Below are 20388 nucleotides of genomic sequence, written 5' to 3'. Positions count from 1 at the left end.
GCGGCTCGGCGGGCCTCCCCTTTGTCCGTCCCGGGCCGCCCGGCGCCGAGCTCCCGGTCCCCGGGCCGGCCGCCCGCGGCGCTCGGTGCCGGCTGGGCGCGCAGGGGGCGGGGGCCGCGGCTCGCCCCCCGCCGATGAGCCGCCGCGGAGCGCGGGCGGACGATGGAACTCCACATTCTGGAGCACCGGCTGCAAGTTGCCAGCGTCGCCAAGGAGAGCATCCCGCTCTTCACCTACGGCCTGATCAAACTTGCCTTCCTGTCCTCCAAGACCAGGTGAGCGCGCGGGGACGCGGCGCCGGCCGGGGAGAGACAAAGAGGCGCACCCGGGCGGCTGTCCTCGCCGCGGCGGCTCGGAAAACAACTTCGAGCCCCGGGGAGCGCCCCCGCCCCGCCGCCCGCCTTGTTTTCGACAAAGCCACCCGATCTGCCCTCGACCGGGGTCCTTCCACCCCGAGCACCCCCCCGCGGTGCACCCCCACCGCTGTCTCTCTCCCCCCACCCCCATCTCGGTCCCCTCCCTCCCATCCCCTCCCCGAGATCCGGAGGGCCGGGGAAGCTGCAGTGACGAAACCGTGAATGAATGAACGAACGAATGAATGAATGAAAACCAGGTGTGGGGACGCGACAGTGGAAAAAACAAACTAACACCCCCATCCCCCAATCCCTCGATTGGGCCGGCCCCAGTCGCCGGGGCCGGGGGAGGGATTCTGCTGAGCGCGGCTACCCAGAGCAGAAAAGCATAAAATCATTAGTGGGTGTTTATCTCAAGGTGCTTGCGAGGGTTGCGGACGGCGCGGGAGGCTGCGGGAGGGCCCGGGAGGGGCTGCGGGTGAGGGTCGCGGTGCTTCTTTCTCCTCCAGGTCCGGGAAGGTGGAAGGTGCGGGGGGGCGGGGGGCGGTGTTGCCGAACCGTGGAAGGGGGAGGAGCAGGCGTGTTTATGGCTCAGCCTCGAGGCTGGGCTTGGATGCTGCAGGGGCAAAAAATAGTTGAAGGCCTTGGGAGATTGGGGAAGAAGCAACAACAACAAAAAAAACCAAGTTGGGTTTTCCCACTGCCAGGTCAGGGTCTGACTTTGTGAGCCCCGGTGGATGCTTGGATTGGGGTGTGTTTTTTAAGGAGCCCGAGCCCAGTGGAGTGTGAGCGCGAGCTAGCCGCTGTAACTTAAATCCCTTGTTTGTCCACCATTGTGACTGTTCAAAGCGATGAAGTTGTTGCTGGTTGGGTTTTTCGGGGTTGGGGCCGAGCTGGTTCTCCCTCGCTGCAAAATGAATGAATACATTACAGGTCAAGGTTAAGGTTGAAATGACGGGCCCCTAAGGCTGCCTCCCTGGGCTCTGAGCGCAGGGAAGCTCTGGGGATGCAGGGAAAGAATTCGGTCCGAGCCTCTTATCTGCCTGTTAAAGTTCTTGCCTGGAAATATCACTTTGATGTGTGTGCCTGAGCGGGCAGCTCAGTCCCGCCATTGTTTGCGAGATGGGGTGAGATCCGCTGGTGGCATCTTGTTTACTTTCTTCTCAGGCTGCTGGGCTGCTCGGTGGGGTATGGAGGGTTGAAATCCTCTCCTCCCCGAGCTGTGGCTCCTTCGATTGCACAGGTAATTATTAAACAGGTCATTTGAAAACAAAAGCCAACAGCTCAAATTCTGAACCTTTCTGTCCCCCCGCCCCCCCTCTGGCTGTTGACACCCCCCCATCCCGCCTCAACCTGCCCTCTGCCCCCCACCCCCTAGCCTGTCTTGAGCTTCCAAGGCTGGAGGTAAGAGAAACCGGCCTTGTTTTTCCAACCCTTGGCCCTCAGCCCCAGGCAGCCCCCTGGCTGATTTGTCGGCTACCATTCAAACCAGGATGATGACTCAGGCTGCGGCTGAGCGGGGCCTGGGTGGGTGCTGGGAGGAGGGGGCATTTGGGGGCTTCTTAGAAAGGCAGCAAAGAGCCACTCCCTCTGCCCCTCACCCTTTGTGTAGGGACTGGCCCTCTTCCAGCCTCCACCCCAGGGTCCAGTTTAGAAGACTCACAGACAGATAGACATGGGGGGGGGAGCTGGGGGGGGGAGCCCCTGCTGACCTGTCTGACCACGAAAACCTACCCCTCATTGAGTTCCCCCTTCTCTCTCCCCTACTGGAGGCCGCTGGTCTGTGGCCCAGGTGTCCAGTCCAAGCTCAAGATGACTCAGAGGTCAAAGGTCACCTCCTTGTCTGCAGGGTCTGGCTCTAGAAGGTGCTGAGCACATTTGTCAGACAGCTGAAGGCCTGCCTCCCCTGCACTCTGGGCCGGGATGCTGGCTTCAGGTTGTGGCCAGCCCCGCACTGCCTGCATGCCTGTGGCAGGGTCCCTTTCCTCGTCGGACCCTCACTCTGTCCCCCTGTAATGAAGGACCCCCCCCCATTCTCACAGAGCTGCTGTGTGTAGCATGCAATGATTGTGGACGCTGGCTTTTTAGCGAGGGGTAGTTGGGTGTGGATATATTCCTGAAATATTTTGAATAATCAGTCCTCCAGGGCAAACTTTTGCTCCTTTTTGGTTCTCCCACCAGCACCTGCCCCCCAGTGGTGGCCCATAGCCCTATCACTTTCCCCACCCCACCCCCAACCTAAGTTTAGCTCAAACTGTTGCAGTGGCCAGGCGCGTGGACACACACACACACACACACACACACCCAGGGTCGCTACGCTGCTCAGTCACAAGTTTTCGGCCTCTTCCTATAGGGTTGGGCGCTTGGCTTGGCATTTGAGGCCCGTGGGATCTAGATCCAGAATCCTCATCTTTAGCCACTCAGGGCAGATACTCTGGTGAGCCACAATTTACTTACCCTATCCTTCACACCCCTGTGCTTTTATACTTCTGATTCTGCCTGGAAACATGCCCCTTTCCCAGTAAATTTCTCTTCACCCCTCTAAGATCTAGCGATATCACCCCTGAACCTTTCCTGAACCCCTCCCCTTCTCTGCACCCCCAGCAGACTTAATCACTTTTCCCCTCTTGTTTCCACCTTCTTGGCGCCTCAGGGAAGGACTTGGCATTGGTAGATACTCCCTGTGTGTGGGGGGGTGCAGCTGGGTCCAAGAGATGCTAAGATACCCTGTCCCTCCCTGTTCCAAGCCTAGAGCCTGATGGCGGGAGAAGGAAGACACAATAGAGCAAGGTGGAGTCAGGGAAGGGGGTCAGCTGGGGTAGTAGACAGGTCTGGGGGATTTCCTGAGGGAGCCTGGAAGGCTCCCTGTAGGAGGCGGCACTGGATCTTAGGGCTTTAAAATAGGAATTAGCTAGGTGGGAAAGGGGATCCTGGTCCTAGACCCTGCACACACCACCATACGGCTCCGTGAACTGGGTTTTACGCCCCCTTTGCAAAGAAGGAGTCTGAAGCTCAAAGGCGAAGTGACTTGCTCAAGGTCACATGGTAAGCAGGAGAGGCGAGATTTTTGAATCTGCATCTTCTGGCTTAAGCGCAGAGATTTGCTATTACAGGCTCAAACGACGCCCATATTCAACAGTAACGTCCAGCACTTCCGTGGGCAGCACACGGTTCTAAAGGCTTCGGGGGCACAGAACGGAAGCTGTAGGCTTCCTGTATCCTTTCCGCCCTGCCTCTGTGGACCTTTTCTCTCTGGGAACACTCGGCCCGCCTCACCTACCGGCTCCGTTTTGTACTTCCTCACCGCCCCCCTTAGATGCTCCCTCCCCAGAAGCTCTCATCCTGGCTCAAATGTCCATCACAGCATATTGTGGGCCTCTTGAAGTCCCACCCAGATGAGAAACCTTATCCCCAGGAAGCTTTCTGAGCATTGTTTTACCCACTGCTTACCCCCCCACCCCCGCCAGTACCAGAGAGAAGTGAGCTAACCACTGGTTTCACCTGAGGTCTCTCACAAAGAGGTAAAGATGCTGGGTTTGGAGAGGGAAAGTGGCTTACTCAAGGTCACCCAGCTGGGAAGAGACAGAATTGGGATTTGAACCAGGTCCTTTCTCCGCTGTGCTTAGCTCACTGCTTTGTAGGCACTTAGTAACTGCCTGTTTGATGGATGTCCGACTCGTGCGTGGAGTGACCCAGATTTCAGCCCTAGTCTCTTATGAGCGCTCTGGGGGCTGGAAGAGGCCCAGCAGGCAGGAACACACCTGGGGCAGCCAGACCCAGCACCCCTGCCCCTTCCCAGGTTCAGGGCAGCATCTGGGTGCGGCTGGACCCGCTGAGTGCACTTATTCTAGCCACAAAGCCCGGGGGCGAGACCCCAGGGGAACAAAATCAAGGCCATCCACAGAACCTCTCCTCTGCCCTTTTGATAGCCTGAGGTTCTGTAGCCTGGCTGAGGGCCCACTGCAGCCCACCCCACCTCTGACTCTGCAGCCTCACCTCTCCCAGCCACACAGACTGTTTCTCCTGCATGCACACGCGCGAACACACACACACACACACTATGGCGTCTCCAACCTCAGGCCTTTGTTCTGCTTGGAATGTTACCCTTTGCCCTACTCCCTTTATCTGCCTGCTCATTCTTTTGGATTCCATTTCACCTCCTCCAGGAAGTCTTCCCTGAGTGCACAGGCTGAGCTTAGACCCTTCCTCTGGTATGATGGGCTTACTCTCAAGAAGAGGAGATGTGACCAACCTTGGGATATCGGCAGGATGCTTTGGGTTGCAAATAACAAAAAGCCTTTACTTAGCTGGCCTAAGTTTGATAGGTTTGTGTGATAAGAGGTTGTGAGTCGGGTGTTCCAAGGGTGGTAACTTAAAGGCTTGATGATGTCCTCAAGGACCCCGATCTTCCTGTCTGTATTTGGCCATCCTTGACATGGCGGTGTGGCTCACTCTGGAATGGGCGGGGCGGCTCTAGCTGTATTGGCAGTCAGGAAGAAACCCAACATTGGGAAAGGCTCCCGGCCTCCAGAGTGTCTCAGAAACCTCTCCAGGAAGACACCCCACTCCTGCACAGATTTCTTCATCTCGTTGAGCAGAACTGGGTCACATGAACAGGCCTGCACCAATCACTGGCATAGGGAATGAGACCATCACAGACCAATCAGGATCCACCGCTGCGGGAGGGGGGCTCCGGGGGGCCCGGGGAAGGCAGAAGCCCCTGCTGCCCTTGTGAGACTCAGATTTGCTCTCTGCGACCCTCCAAGGCAAAACTGGGGTCAACTAATAAGTATATAGCAAAAACGATGCCAACGCCAAGTCGGAGTTGGAATATTCCCATTTTACAGATAAGGAAAGCAAGGAACTTGAGTGCCCCAGGACACACAGAAGTAGCAGAGCTGGGATTTGAACCCAGGAAGTAAGGCAGTGAGACCTGTCCTGATAAGGTGCCTGGGTGGCTCAGATGGTTAAGTGTCTGCCTTCTGCTCAGGTCATGATCTCAGGGTCCTGGGATCGAGCCCCGCGTTGGTCTCCCTGCTCAGCAGGGAGTCTGCTTCTCCCTCTGCCTCTCCCCCTGCTTGTGCTCTCTCTGTCTCTTTCTCTCTCCCAAATGAATAAATAAAATCTTAAAAAAACCAAAAACAAAACCTTGTCCCAATGAGCACTCAGCCAGGCCTAGGAGCCCGCCGGCTTGGTTGCTCCATCGCCAGGGGCCACTTAGCAGAGGTGTTGCTGAGAGGCCATCGCCAGAAAGAGGGGACAGTGGCAAGGTCATTATCCCGAAGTGCGTTCAGGTGGCAGGAAGGTGCAACACACTCTTTTGTGTGTGTGTGTCAGTGAAATGCTCTTTAAAGTCCCCCCTAGAAAGAAAGTCCATCTCATGTGATTGGCCAAGAAAGCACCTTGCTGAGTATGAGGTCAGCACGTGCCCACAGAGACCCGCGCTGCCCACCTGGGCCAGATCCGCAGCCTGCCCAGTGTCTGGTGCATCGTGGCCCGCGGGCGTTCGTGCGTGTTGCTGCCTGCAGGAAATCTTGCCAACAAGCCGTAGCGAGCGCTCAAGACGTGAGAGACGTTCATAGGACAAAAGCTCAAAATCGCAAACAGTCCATCCAGAGCCCTCCTTGGTTTCCTGAGTGCGTTGGGCTGAGGCCCCCCCGCTTGATTGCAGTTTGGGGAAAGACAGGCCGGCCGCGGTGGGAGGGCCTGGGACCCGGCCCCTTGGGCGGAATCCCAGCGCCCGGCTTCCTGGCAGTGTGACCTGGGGCCAGTTGCTTGACTTAGCTGGGCTGTCACTTTCTTACCTCTGAAGCAGAGACAACGACCATGCCTACTACCTGGCCTCTTGTGAGGACTTCATGAGACAAGCACTTCCATTGAGCCTGGTCCACTATAAGCTCCAGTTGGTGTTCGCTGAGGACGAGTCCTCGTTCAGCTGGCCACTGCCAGGGCCGAGTTTAAAAAGCCCACAGTTAGGAGACTTTTCCATACACTCTGATTCTAACAAGGGGAGATTCTGTTTTTGCCCTCCAGGAACCTTACCTGGGGACACGGGTCACTTAGGGCCTCGGCAGTAGGCAACCCAAATGCTCTGGGACCCCAGAGCTGCAAACAAGTAAGGCTTCCCAGAGGAGGTGGCTCCATTTGAGCCGAGTCTGGGTGGAATGGGAAGACGTCAGGAGGCGGAGGTGCTTGGGATGAAGGAAGACAGGTCGGGCAGGCAGCAGGAGTGGGTGGGCACAGATGGGGCAGGGGAGGGTGTGGGTGGAGAGCACCAGGGTGAGCCCCAGATCATCTCACACCCGCCCGGGGTGGCCGTGTCCACGGCCTCTGCCACGGCCAGTCCCCGTCATCTCTCCACTGAATCTACCAAACGGCTTCCCCCACCCGGGTCCCTCTGCCTCCAGGGCAGTGCATATGGTAAGCGCAGCCCCAGCGCTCTGGGCAGGGGACACAGCATGAGCAAAGGCCCGGAGACGGGAAGGACGGGTGCGCACAGGTCACAGGCTGTGACTTGGGGCCAGTGTGACCAAGCTTGGGCTTGGTGCACTTTGGTATTTTGTTCACGCAGAAACCCTGCAGCATGCACCTGCTCTGTGCAGGGCGCAGCGGGAAACACACACGGAGCCTCCGCCCAGTGGGAAGAAAAGGTGCGTTCTCCACCAAAGACAGAGGGCGAGGGGTCCAAAGACCCAGAGGAAGGGGACAGCTGGGGCGGATGACACAGTTCACTCTGCTCAAAACCCTTCTCAGACTACCCCCTGCTTCTCACCTGGCGTTGTGAATATTCCTTAATCTGATTTCTTCTCTCCTCCCTGGTTCTGTCCCATGTCCACACCACACATGCCCGATTTTAGAAGTGGGAGTTTTTAACTATCCCCAATCCTTTGACACCCTTCCCTCCAGACGCTAGGGCTCCCCCCACCTTCCAGTGGGGTCTGGATTGTCGCAAGGACACAGAAGCGGCCGTGCGGAGAGGGATCGAGGCCTCCCACCCACAGCCAGCCTGTGAGTGAGCCACCTGGAAAACAGGGCCTGCCGCCCTGGGCAAGCCTTCCAGTGACCTCAGCCTTAGCCAGCACCTTGACTGTGACCTCGTAAGAGACCCTCAGCCACAAGTGCCCAGTGGAGCCGCGCCCAAATTCCTCACCCATAAGAACTGTGAGAGAGAGAGAAAAGTTTGTTGTTCTTTCAAGCCACTGAGTTTTGGGGTGATTTGTTATGCAATAGGTAACTAATACGGTGACTGTGTAATTTATCCTTCACATGGGGACACTTTTCAGAATAACAGGGAGCCCTAAAAATAATAATAATTACCCTGGACAACAGGGCAAACCAGAACGTGTGATCACCACGACCTGAGAGCCCTCACAGGTGTTCAGACCTAACACAGATGACTCTTGGAGTTGGCTCAAGCGTCACCTCCTCCAGGAAGCCCCCCTGGGGCTGAGTGAGTAGTTTCCTGGGATCACTCATGCCCCGGGGTGTAGGCTAGGAGGACTGGTCCCCTCTGTCCTCACTCCACGTGCGTGTCCAGGCCCTAGGACCAATGCTCTGTGCACCGATTTGTCTCCCATGGGACCAGAGAGGCAGTCGGAAAGGACTGAACTGGTCTTTCCAGAGCCTGCACACGGCTAACAAGTTTTTTTTTTTTCTTATAAAGACCTCTGGTACAAGGAACCAGCCCCCCCAGTGCCTGGAGCCATCGGATTCTGGTTGTCCAGCAACCAGACAAGCCCCGGGAAATGTCCAGCAGCTAACAATGCACAAGTTTGCTGAGAGTGTGTTTGTTGGGAGTGTGTTCAGTTTAAGGGGAAGCTTGCCTCTAGATGCCTTATGCTCATCCTTGCCTTAAATAGACTCTATTAGATGTACTCCAGCCTCTGAGATCTGTGCTTACAAGCCTGGAGTCTTACCTATTCCCTCATGTGTATGGCCGTGGTATTCACAATAGCCCAAAGGTGAAAGCACCTCTCGTGTCCATCCACGAGCCAAACGTGGTACGTACGTACAGTGGACTATTACTTGGCCTTCAAAAGGAAGTCGATTCTGATCCCTGCTACATCGCGGATGAACCTTGAGGACATTACACCAGTCACAAAAGGACAAATACTTTATGATTCCACTCACACGGGGTACTTCGAGTAGGCGGATTTCTAGACACAGAGAGTAGAATGGCTGTTGCCAGGGGCCGGGGAAAGGGGGGTACTGAGTGGAGACGTTGTTGTTTAGTGGGTACTGAGTGTCTATTTTGCAAAAGGGAAAGAGTTCTGGAAATCAGCTGCATGACAACGTGTGACATACTTAATACCACTGAACTGTACCCTTAGAAATGGTTAAGGTGGGGCGGGGCGCCTAGGTGGCCCAGTCAGTTTAGCGTCTGCTTTCAGCTCAGGTTATGATCTCGGGATCCTGGGATCGAGCTCTGCATTGGGCTCCCTGCTCAGCGGGGAGTCTGCTTCTCCCTCTGACCCTCCCCCCTCTCGTGCTCTCTCTCCCATTCTCTCTCTCAAATGAATAAATAAAATCTTAAAAAAAAAAAATGGTTAAGATGGTAAGTTTTATATTATGTATGTTTTACCAAAAAAAAAAAAAAAGGCCCTAGGAACTTAGAGAGCATGTGGAAACCAAAGGGCAATGTGGCAGCCAGAAGGCAGTGAGCTGCGGCAGCTCACTTGGTCCTCACCACAACCCACGTGTGTACAGTGACTGGCCCCATTTCACAGGTAGAACATTGAGGCACCACCACACAGTTCACTTCCTTGTCCAAGATCCCAAAAACCCAGTAGGGGAAGAGTAAGGGGGTTTTTTTGTTTTTTTTTAAAGATTTTATTTATTTATTTGAAAGAGAGAGAATGAGAGACAGAGAGCATGAGAAGGAGGAAGGTCAGAGGGAGAAGCAGACTCCCCGCCGAGCAGGAGCCCGATGCGGGACTGGATCCCGGGACTCCAGGATCATGACCTGAGCCGAACGCAGTCGCTTAACCAACTGAGCCACCCAGGCGCCCAAGAGTAAGGTTTTTTATAAGAGCTTTCTTGAGATATAATTCACATACCATACAGTTGGCTCTCTCCAAGTTTACACTTCAGAAGCGCCTGGTATATTCACAGAGTTGTGCAACCATCACCCCTGTCTAATTCCAGAACATTCTCATCACCCGCAAGAAACCATACCCACCAAGCAGTCACCCCCGGCCCCTGGCAACAGCAGTCTGCCTTCTGTCTCTGGATTCGCCTCTTCTGGACATTTCCATTTAAATGCAGGCAGACCATATGGTTCTTTGTGTGACTGGCCTCTTTCACTTCGCATCATGTTTTCAAGGTTCCTTCAAGTCGTGGCATGTGTCAGGAATGCCATTCCTTTTAACGGCTGAATAATACTCCATTGTGTGGATGTATTACCTTTTGTTCATTCACCCACGGATGGTCATTTGGATCGCTTCCATGTTTTCACTATCGTGAGTCACACTGCCCGGGACATCTGTGCACAGCGTCAGGGTGGATGTATGTTTTCGTTTCTCCTGGGTGCGTGTATACGGAGGAGTAGTGATCATGTGGGATCACAAGGTAGCTCTGTGTGTAACATTTTGAGGAAGTACCGGGCTGTGGTCCACACCCGTTGCACCATCTAACATGGCATTTTCACATACCCGAGGTGGAGGGATTTGAACCCAGCCCTGCTGACTGCACCACCACCGAGCCTTACACGGCCACATTAGCTTAGCGTGGGGAGGAGCCTGGAGGCCCTTACTGGGCAACCACAGTCTCAGGGACCTCCTGTTGCTTTGTGGGCAAAAGGATGGATTATGGGGAAACAATGGCCTACATCAGCACCTAGCCCGGGGCAGGCCTTTCCCAGAGTTTGCAGGAATTTGGTACCATCGAATCAGGCACGCCTGTGAGTGGAGGTGAGGAAGCATCCTGTGGGGCTTCTGGTGCCTCCTGGGGCCCTCAGAGACTGCTCCCATCAGCTCCCTGCTGATCGTCAGGGGTCTTGAACGGTGGGGTGCCCGAGTGGTGGGCTTCAGGAGGGTACGTCGGGGGTGGGGTGGCCCTGGTGAGGCGTCCGTGGAGGAGGGTGGGCTTCCTCGCTGACCCAGCCTGGGCTGGAGCCACTTGACTGAGCCCGGAGATGAGCAGGGAAGGAGGGAGGGAGCCAGGGAGGAGGCCGCTGATGGGTCAGCTGTCCCTCTCTGCACGGGCCGGCCGCGTCCTGGGCTCTAACTAGGTACTTATTTTCAAGGTAGGGTTAATGTTCCCTCCCAGGCTGGCTCTCCCCTGAAACCAGGCCGGGCCTCCTGGACGCTCCCCTGGACTTTCCCCTCCACCCTCAGGGCCTCTGCCTTCCTCCACCAGGCCCGCCTTCCTTTTGATCCCCTCCCTACCCCATGGTTGACTCCCTTTCTTGAGCAGGAAAGACAGCGGGTGGAAATGTGTTCTCAAAGTTCAGCCTTTTTTCCTCCAGAGCTCAAAAGTCACCGATGCAGTGACCGATACGGTGAACTTAGAGCAGACAAAGCTTAACCTCAGAGATCTTTCTACAGAGCCTACTGTGCACCAGGCCACGTGGGGCTTTCCACCATGTCCCCTCCCCCCCCGTGGCTCTATGGGACGGAGGGGGTGCCCACCCGCTGACGGAAGACCGGGGCTCAGTGACTCGCCCCAGGTCACAGAGCAGACAAGGAGCAGGTTGGGGTTCACGCCGGCCCCCCTGCTCCCAGCCCTCCTCCGCCCGGGCCCCACTGCCCTCCTTCCTGCCGTGAACCCTGGACGGAAGAGCTTATGCTGATGGCCCTTTTTCAGGGATGTGCCTGTCATGGTCAGTCCAAGCCCACCACTTACCAGTGGTGTGACCATGGGCAAGTTGTTAGCGGCCTCCAGCGGGACTCAGTGTCCTCATCTGTAAAATGGGCGGCATGGTCTCAACCTCTTTGGGTTGTGCTGAGGATTTGGAGGAACTCGGCGGATGTTTATTGAGGACCGAAGTGCCCTGGGCTGGACTGCCAGTGTTGCGAGGGGACGGCTGCACAGAAATCTGATCCCTTCCTGCAAGTGTGTCGCCCGCCCTGGGGCAGAGTGTGGCGCCCGAGGCCCTGGCCTCTGCACTCAGCCTCCTGAAGCCTCCTCCCTACGTCCTTCTTGCTGCTTGACCCCCTGCAGTGCTCTGTTCTCCGACCAGGACAACCTCTAGTCTGCCCCGCGTGTTCCTGCCGCCTGAGTCCCCTGCCCCAAGCCCGGCCCTGGGGTCCTCGGCTAGAAGACCGGCCACTGGTAGCACAAGGCAGTCGTGTTCTATGCAGCCTAGGAAGTTCGGTCCAAGTGAGGGTGGGGGCGGAGAGTCCAGAAGGCTCTTTGGACCCCACCTCCCTTAACCACCTTAGGGGTGAGGCTGGGGCAGGAGATGCCCCCGGCCCTCCCAACCAGGAGCTGGGACCTGTCTCTGATTCTTGTCTCCCTTCCCATGGCTTGGGTGCAGCTCTGGGGAGGGGAGGGGGCCTTCCTGGTGCACTGCCTGGAAGAACTCACTTGCACCCCCCCAAGACCGGACCCCCCCGCCCCCGAGCTGAGCGATCCTCTGGGGACGGGTTGCCCATGCAGAGTGTTGCCGTTGGGAGCGAGGGGCCAGAGGGGTTGCAAGGGTCACCTGTAAATGACAGGGTGCCACATGAGCGCCCGGAGCCAGGCCTCTGAGGGCCCCCGGTGGGTGGCCCAGAAGTCGGGAGTACCCGCGCGCTTGAAGGCAGCGAAGCCACGTTTCTTTTTTTATCTGTTCTTTTCTAAATACTCTTCAGAGTAGAGCTATTCAGAGTGATTCCCCCTCAGCTTCCCTCTGGCCATTTCCCTCCCCCGGCTCTTCAGTCCAAATTAGCCCCGTTTAACTGCCTGCAGTCCGTTTCCGCTGAACAACAGAAAAGGGGCTGGCATCTGCGTCCTGGGGCTGTGCGTGGCGTTGGCGGACAGCCCGCGGATCGTGGGGCCTAGACACGGTGGCACTTGTCAGACCCCACTGTATCTACTTGTGCTGCGGACCTGCTTTGCACTGGAGTTGTAGCACTAGAATGTCCCGGAAAAGTCAAGTCACTGGAAAAATGCCCTGTGTTAACGCCCCAAGGAGCGCTTGCCCCCAAAACCCAGGGCCCCTGCCTCCTCCTGTAGAAGGGAGCTTCTTGCGTCACCTGTGGTTCTTGCTGTCTGTCCCGTGAGGACAGGTTTCTCGTCCCTTGTCCCTCGAAGGGCAGGGACAGAGGGAGGGCCCGGTGGGAGCAGTTTGGGTGAGCTCGTGGTCAGGGAGGCCTGTTCTCCAGCTCCCTGAGGGCTTGTCTGTCACCCCGAGGGGGCATCAGGCCCTTTGGACGGTGGCTGGGGAAGGCAGAGACTGCCCAGTGGAGAAGGTTCTTTCTTTCTGTCTGTGATTTCCTTACACCTGGCATGGGCCCTTGGCCCTGAGGCTTCTTAGGCTCCCTCCTCCTTCACCAGTTCACAAGTGGATTTTGATGCCAAGCCTGTGGTGAGTGCTGGTAGCATGGGGACTCGGGCCCCATCCCTGGACGGGTGGACAGCCGGGTGGGGGAGACGGCTCTGTGAGCCCTTAATCTCACCATCGTCTGGAGAGTGGGAAGTTCTCAAGGCACAGGGGAGGAGGTCCTGTTGAGGCTGGGCGGTCGGGGAGCGCTTCAGGAGAGATGGCTCTGAGCCAAGCTTGAAGCATTGAGTTGGGTCGGGACTTCCAAGGAGGACCAGCGTACGTGGAAAACACAGAGACCTGGGAGGAACAGCATGTGCGGAAAGCACAGAGGCCTGGGCCATGTGGCCCCTAGTGTGCTGTGACAGGAAGGGGGCTGGAGAGAGTGGCCCAGGGTGAGGGTATGAGGGAGGAGCTGAAGGGCTCTGTCCAGGCTCCTTGGTTGGGGTCCAGTCATTGGCCTAATCCCAGGGCCAAAGAAGGCTCCTGGCGGAAGGGAGGGCAGACGAGGAGAAGAGGACAGCTTGGGGAGGGGCCCAGTGGAAAAGGAGGTGAGAGAGAATATAGTATGGAAAATGTAGGCTAGCAAAATCCCACTTCTGGCTGTCTACCCAAGAGAATTGGAAGCAGGATCTCGAAGAACTCTGTACACCCATGTTCATACAGCTCTGTTCACGGTAGCTAAAACATGGGCCATACCCACGTGCCCGTGGCTCGATGAATGGATAAGCGAAGTGCGGTCTGTGCATACAGCGGAATATATGCAGCCTTAAAAAGGAAGGGCCTTCTGACACCTGCTCTGGCCGATGAAACTTGAGGACATTATGCTCAGCAGAATAAGCCAGTCACACAAGGACAAATACCATATGGTTCCAGCCACACGAGGTGCTTGGAAGTCATCGGATTCATGGGGACAGAAAGCAGGGCGATGGGTGCCAGGGGTTGGGGGAGGGGGACCGGGGAGTTCTTGTTTAATGGGTACAAAGTTTGAGCTTCGCAAAATGGAGTCATGAGGGTGGACAGAAGTGACTTGGCCACACAATAATGTGAGTGTATTTATTCCCATAGAGCTTAAAAATCGTTAATATGGCAAATTTTGTGTTGTGTGCATTGTTAACACAATAACACGTGCAAAATTTTAATACAAAAGCGCATACGGAACAACAGCAGCAACCCATCCAGGCTAGGGAGGAAGAGAAGAAAGTCGAGAGGCAGGGGTGTGGCTGGCTGGGGTGGAGGAGAAGACTGTCCTGGGGTCCGGACAGATGTGAGTTTGGATCCTCACTGTGTCCGCTGTATCTGTCTGCTCCCGCTGCAGTAACAAATACCCCAGGCCAGGCGACCTACAGAACAGATCGTTATTTCTCACGGATCTGGGGTCTGGAAGTCCAAGATCAGGGCGCCCACCGATGCAGGTCCGTAACCCTCGGGTGCTCCCCAGAAAGTCTGAGGCTCTGGAAGGTGCTCAGACTGTGGTTTGGGGCCTCTTCTGCTGGGCCTGGTGCTCTGGTCTCTACGCAGGGGGCTGAGCATCAGCTAAGGCCCCAGGGAGGCTTGTGTGGGCTGTTTGTCTTCTCATGCAGTCTGCAGATCTTAGATTTATGGTTTCCCCACCCCTGCAGGGCCCAAACTTCCCAGGGAGTGACCCAGCAGCTTCTCCTGGGACCCCTGAAGGGACAGAAAGCAAAAAGCACCAGGGTCAGCTTTAGGATGACCTGTCACCTGGCCTGTTAGATGAGTCAGAGTCCCCCTGATCAGAGGGTTACGGAGCGGGGAGAGGTGCCGCACCCCAGCCTGGGAGAGGTTGTGGATGGGATGGCCCCGAACTCCAGGCAGGAAGTGACTATCAGCGTCACCCGCCAGGCAGACGGGCTGCTCCTGATACCATGCCCCTAACCACTGCACCCTCCTTCCCGCACCTTCTCAGCACACCCCACTCTTACTCCCTGCCTTTGCAGTTCACCCCAGTCCCACCTCCTCCTGCAGGAAGGCCTCCTGACCTCACTGTTTTGTTTTCTTCTCTCACTTCCAATTTTGGGGGGGATAATAAATTCACAATTTATTAGGAATTCCAAAGATACACCAAGGTGCCCAGCAAAAGCTCCCTCCCACCCCTGTTCCTGCCCCCACAGACAGTGAGATTCATGGGGATTCTTGGGGAGATAAATACATACAAACTTGCATATCTACTATTTCCCCTCTTTTTTTTTTTTTTTTTGAAGCATAAATTGGTTTTAAACCACGCTCACTGCTTCTCCACCACACTGGCTTTTTCAGCTGACTCGTTTCTTAGCAGAGATTCCGCCCAGAGATTCCTGTCCTTCATTTGCACTGTTGCGCCATGAGCCGTGGAACAGGTGACTGTCATTTCTCTGACCTGTCACCTGCTGGTGGACATTTGTTCCTGGCCCTCTTTTGTTGTTGTTGTTGTTGTTGAGAGTTCATGCTGTAACATTCCACTCGGGGCAGAGACCTCCCTTTGCATGCTTCGGGCTCTGTTGGCAGGCAGACGTCTGGAAGCTAAACCCCGGGTCAGAGCCCCTGTGTGTTGGCGAGGTCCTCACGCGGTCCCTCCAGAGAGATGTTCTTTTTTTTTTTTTTTTTTTTAAGATTTTATTTATTTATTTTACAGAGAGAGAGTGAGAGAGGGAACACAAGCAGGAGGAGTGGGAGAGGGAGAAGCAGGCTTCCCGCAGAGCAGGGAGCCCCATGCGGGGCTCAATCCCAGGACCTTGGGATCATGACCTGAGCTGAAGGCAGATGCCTAACGACTGAGCCACCCAGGCGTCCCCAGAGAGGGGTTCTAAGTTTACACTGCCAGCACGGTGCCCCGGGTCTGCTTCTCATGGCTTTACTGCGTCATCACACGGCCTGGCAGATGGAAGGCCCCCCTTTACGTCACCTTCCGTTCTTGGGGCACCTGAGTGCGTTTGCACATGTGCGCGGGCTGCCAGGTGCTTGGCCTCCCTCTTGTCGGGGATTCTTTGTCACTGTCCATCTTCCCTCTCCGGCTAGCTTGCAGGACCCCGGTGGGCCGCAGTCTTAAGAGTCTCTCCCCGGCCCCCCGCCACCACCAGAGTATCCGGCTTGAAGTCACCCAGCATAGTGAAAGCCCTGACTTTATTGGCTGCCAGGGGTGGGTATTTGCTCATCTATGTGGCCCAGCCCTCCCTCCATCCCCCGACGTGCTGATGAGGGTACCAAGCCCTGCAGCCCGGGACTACCCCCTCCCAGATCCTGGGCTCTCTCCTCTCCACGACTGTTGGAAACCGTCCCAGGTACCAGGACCCCAGCCGTCCCACCCTCTTGCCGCACTTAGCCTCTCAAGGCTGCAGGCTCTGAGCAGCACCCTCCCCGGGGCCTGCATGGAGTTTACAGCTGTCCCCAGAGGTAACAGGGCCAGCCCCCGTAGAGACATCTTCCCACCCCAGGGCAGTGAGTAGGCAGCTTCTGGCCCCTTTCACCCTCGGGGGCTCACTCCTGCCAAAGATGTGCGGGCAGAGAGGACATTGGTGCCCCTGAGGGCCCAGCCTCTGGGGCCCAGAGGGTCTACTGACCCCCCCACACACCACTGACTGGTCACACGTGGCACATTCTGTCCACTTACCAGCTTACAGCCTTTGGCAGGACATTGACCTCTCTGAGCCTCGGCTTCTTCATCTGCAAGATGGGATGATACTGTTGGCCCGGCCGACGCACCCTTTTTCCCATCACTACCGCCTCTCTCCCTCCCTCCGCCTGTCTCGGGGACTTTGGCAAACTGAACGTGGCCCCAGGGATGTTGGCCATAGCCAAGCGAGAATTTTAATAAAAGTGAAGTATTTGGCCCAAAGCCCGTGGAAAGCCCTCAGGGGGCCTGGACCTCGTCACTGTGGGGCCGGGCCGGTTGGCCTTTGGCCTTCACCAGTCTGCTCAGGGCAGCTCGGAGAGGTGATGACAGGCGTAAACCAAGCACAACCAAACGCAGTGTCCTCGGGGAGCCGTTGGTGGGGAGGTTGGGTTGTGAGGGGGTGAACTGGCCGCGGGGGCGTCGGTGTTGAATTTAGACCCCAGTCTTGACTCCGTTGGCCAAAGTGCGGGGCAATGAGACAGCTTGAGTGGGAGTTTTGTAGGCATGTTTCAGCTGAAGCTTGAGCCCCCGGCCAGGTGCCTGAACATTCTAGAAAGCTCAGGGGCTGGTGGCCCCGGTCCAGGTAGTAAGCAAAGCCCTGTTCTGACTGGGCCCATGTGGCCGGGGCAGCCGGGGAGATGAGCCCGACGGGCTGTCTGCAGTGGAGCAGGGAGGGACAGGGCTGCGGGCTGGGGACAGAGTGCTCACGCCCACCCCTCTCCTGTCCCTTCCCTAAGGCCTTGCCCCCGTCATGTGGGTAAGGGCTGCCTTCCTGGTGGAGAAGGATGGATAGCACAGTGAATCCCTCGTTCTTGGCTGCTCCAGGCTGGACCATCTTCGGTTCAAATTTTATTTCATGGATTTGGGACTGAATCCCAGAAGGACAGGACTGGCCGTGGTGCATGGTGGTCACATCAATCCCCCTGGGGAGCCGTTCCACACCATTTTTCAGGGGCTCTTCCTCATTTCAGCCCTTTACCCTTCATCGCGGGGCCTCTGTCCACTTCCTTCACCGAAGTCTCTTCTCACTAACCTATGAGGCCTTTGTGGGTGCCATGCTTGTGTTCCCCCCCAAAACTCATATGCTGAAGCCCTAATCCCAAATGGGGACTGTTCTTTGGAGGGAATTAAGGTCCAATGAGGTCAGGAGAGTGGGGCCCCGACCCAGTAGGATTAGTGTCCTTGTAAGAAGTGACACCAGGGAGCTTGCACACAAGAAGAAGGTGGCCACAACAAACCAGGAAAAGCGCTCTCTCCAGAAACCCCACCAGCACCTCCATCTGCCTCCCCCCTCCAGAACTGTGAGCGGTGAAGCTCTGCGTTTCCAGCCGCCTGGTGGCAGGTGCTTTGTTCGGGAACTCTGTGTCCTCTGAGTCCCCCATACACCACCCGACCCTCCCAGGTCTCCGCAGGGAGGACCAGTGGAAGGAGTCCAGCCTCAAGGCTTGTTCAGACCCTCTTCCTTCACTGACAGGACTGGGTCCTGAGCCTCAGTGTGCCCACTTTGGTAATGGGAGGGTGAAGAGAGAGGAGGTCAGGGCTCAGACGCACAGCGAACAGTTTTCCTGCCCTTCCTATCTGGCTCGAGGCTGAGCTCGTTAAAAGCACTCAGTGTCGGTTCTGTCCCATGAGCTGAGCAAACAACAAATGGGCTTTCCTAGGAAACGTCGTGGTAACAGGAGCATCGTACTCCAGACCCTGCCTCCTGCCAACCGTGGGTCTTTTGCTCCTAAGGGCCGCGCTGAGGCTCCCGACGTCACGGAGCCAGGGATGGTCCCAGTGCCGACGGCGTGAGGGTTAACCACAGCACGGTGGTCAGGGGCCGGGGAGAGCGCGAGGGCCTGGCTCCAGGTGGAGGCTGCTTGCCTTCGAGCGGGGGATGGATTGCAAAGTTCCGGAATGCACGGTCCAAATCGGGAGCCTCTAGCCACACGTGGCTGCTCAAATTCAAATTAATTAACATCAAATTAAATAAAAAATTCTCCAGCCGCATTAGCCACATTTCCGAAGGGCTCAGTAGCCACATGTGGCCAGTGGCTCTCGAACTGGACGGTGTGGGCACAGATCATTTGCACGATCCCGGAAGCTCTCCCAGACAGCACTGGTTTCGAAGATTCGTTTGGGCAGCAAGAGAGAATGCCAGGTCCATTTTGGCAGCGGCCGGCCTGGTTCAGGCCTAAACATATTTGCCATCCCTTGAAGGCAGATGCTGGGGGTGCACTCCGTGGGCCTCTGGACTAAACAGTCGTGCGTGGCATCGGGTGCTGCGGTTTGGGCCTTGGCTGGCAGGCCTGGCAGGAATCGGTTCCATTTGGAAACCACCAGCCACTCAGAGACTTAGCTTTTCAACTTTGTGCTCATGCAGCACCACCTCCAGGAAGCCTTCCCTGAGCCCCAGACGCCCCACCCCAGCATCCACCCGTTGTCCGTCTCTGCTTAGTCCCTGAATCACCCCCAACCCTTACATAAATACATCATCCCATGAGCATCCTCAGCAAACAGCACTGGGCCTGTGGAACCGTGGTGGACAGGCCACGTGTTCTGACCTGGGGAGTGGCAAGAGCCCAGGGAAGCACAGGACGTGCCCAGGGTGATCCAGCTTGCTGGGAGTGGCGCCGGGGAAGTCGCTCCTTCCTGACTCCCAGCCGAAGGTACCCTCCCAGGAGGGTAACAGGGGCCCTGAGGTGCGACTGCCCGGGCTCTGCGCTTGGGCACCGGGGAATTCCAGAGGGAGGCAGGCCTGTTGGGGCAACGAACCGCTGAAACTCCCACTTAGTGTCCAGAACAGGCCACTCTGTTTTCTCTGGTTTACATTTTGCTTAGCCAACTCCTGACCGCACCTCGGAGGCGGCCCTGGGGAGCTCTGAGGAGCCCCCCACCCATCAGTGCTCCAGGCGCAGACCCCACGAGCGGCCACTCATACGGGCACCCCTTGCGATCCGGGAAGTTGATTCCGCCTAAGCCCCAAACCCCAGACACTTGAGAACGTTTAGGGGTCTGGGAAGGGAAAACGAGGTATTTGGAGGCCAGACGTGTTTTCTTTGGCCCGCCCAGTGTGTTTTTAAAAAAGTGTACCAACATTTAAACATTGAGAGAGATCACAAAACTCTGGATTTCCATCTTCCCTGGAAACATTGGAAGATCTTATGACCCAGGACCCACAGGGTAACAATTTCTCAGAGTTGAGTGGCAGTTGACCCCCCTTTTCAGCAGGGAGGGGACCCCCCCACACCCCAAGGCAACCTCGCCCATGGCCCCTCACACTAAGACCACGTGCTGGGCCCATTTGTCATCGTGTTATTACCGGCGAGTTTCTTGGGTACAGAAAAATATGTCTCTGTTCTTCCTTCCCAAAAGTGCAAGGAAGAGAAACAGAGTGAGAGGACCCCATGTGTCTTGGTGCAGGTGAAGACCGTTGCTGGGTGTTTAATATGCAAAGCATGGCTTACTTACCCCTGGTTCTCCTCACCTGAGGATCTCAGCTGCCTGCCCCGCGGGCCTCAGAGTGTAACCTCCGTTCTAGACATGTCCAAGCTCTTCCTTGATTGAGGGCCTCCTCCCACCCTCCTTTCCCACCCTGTTTGGTTTCCTGTCCCTGGAACCCCTGTGAGTGCAGCTGCATCCGGCTCCCAATCTTGGGGGGCTCGGCCACGGTAGCAGTGGCTGGCCACGGCTCCTCTCGGCGTTCCTGACTGTCCTTCAGGGCTGCCAGCTGGAGGGGCACGGGGGCTGGGGTCTGCCTCGGGGCCTGTCTGATATGGCCAAACACATGGGCTTCCGTGTCCGGATCCTGCATCCCGGAATCCCCCTGGGTCCCCACTTTGGACTTCGACGGATGGCGCCTGAGCCCAGCTCCCCCCACCTGAGGGAAGACGGGACCCAAGCAGGAACAGAGGGGGGTGTGCAGAGATTGAGCAGGGAGATTGCTGGGGAGATGCAGGAATAAAATCTTTAAAACACAC

General features: G+C 56.7%; 1 protein-coding gene across 3 annotated transcripts in view; it reads left to right on the top strand.

The window, feature by feature from the left end:
* The first annotated feature begins 86 nt into the window (after window positions 1–86).
* CASTOR2 (cytosolic arginine sensor for mTORC1 subunit 2) overlaps window positions 87–20388 on the top strand; it is a 52630-nt gene continuing 32328 nt past the window's right edge. The window contains exon 1 of one of the 3 annotated variants that reach the window (XM_034988707.1): window positions 87–275. In XM_034988707.1, coding sequence (XP_034844598.1) covers window positions 163–275 — 113 coding nt within the window. In that variant the 5' untranslated portion in view covers window positions 87–162. Of the gene's footprint in view, window positions 276–12721; window positions 12862–13843; window positions 13863–20388 lie in introns of those variants that run through there. The other 2 variants (XM_034988708.1, XM_034988709.1) reach the window with 2 other exon arrangements.

Source organism: Mirounga leonina, unplaced genomic scaffold (assembly GCF_011800145.1).
Source record: "Mirounga leonina isolate KUSES-001 unplaced genomic scaffold, KU_Mleo_1.0 Mir_454, whole genome shotgun sequence".
Classification (NCBI taxonomy): Eukaryota; Metazoa; Chordata; class Mammalia; order Carnivora; family Phocidae; genus Mirounga; species Mirounga leonina.
This window is presented reverse-complemented; position numbering and strand designations above follow the sequence as displayed.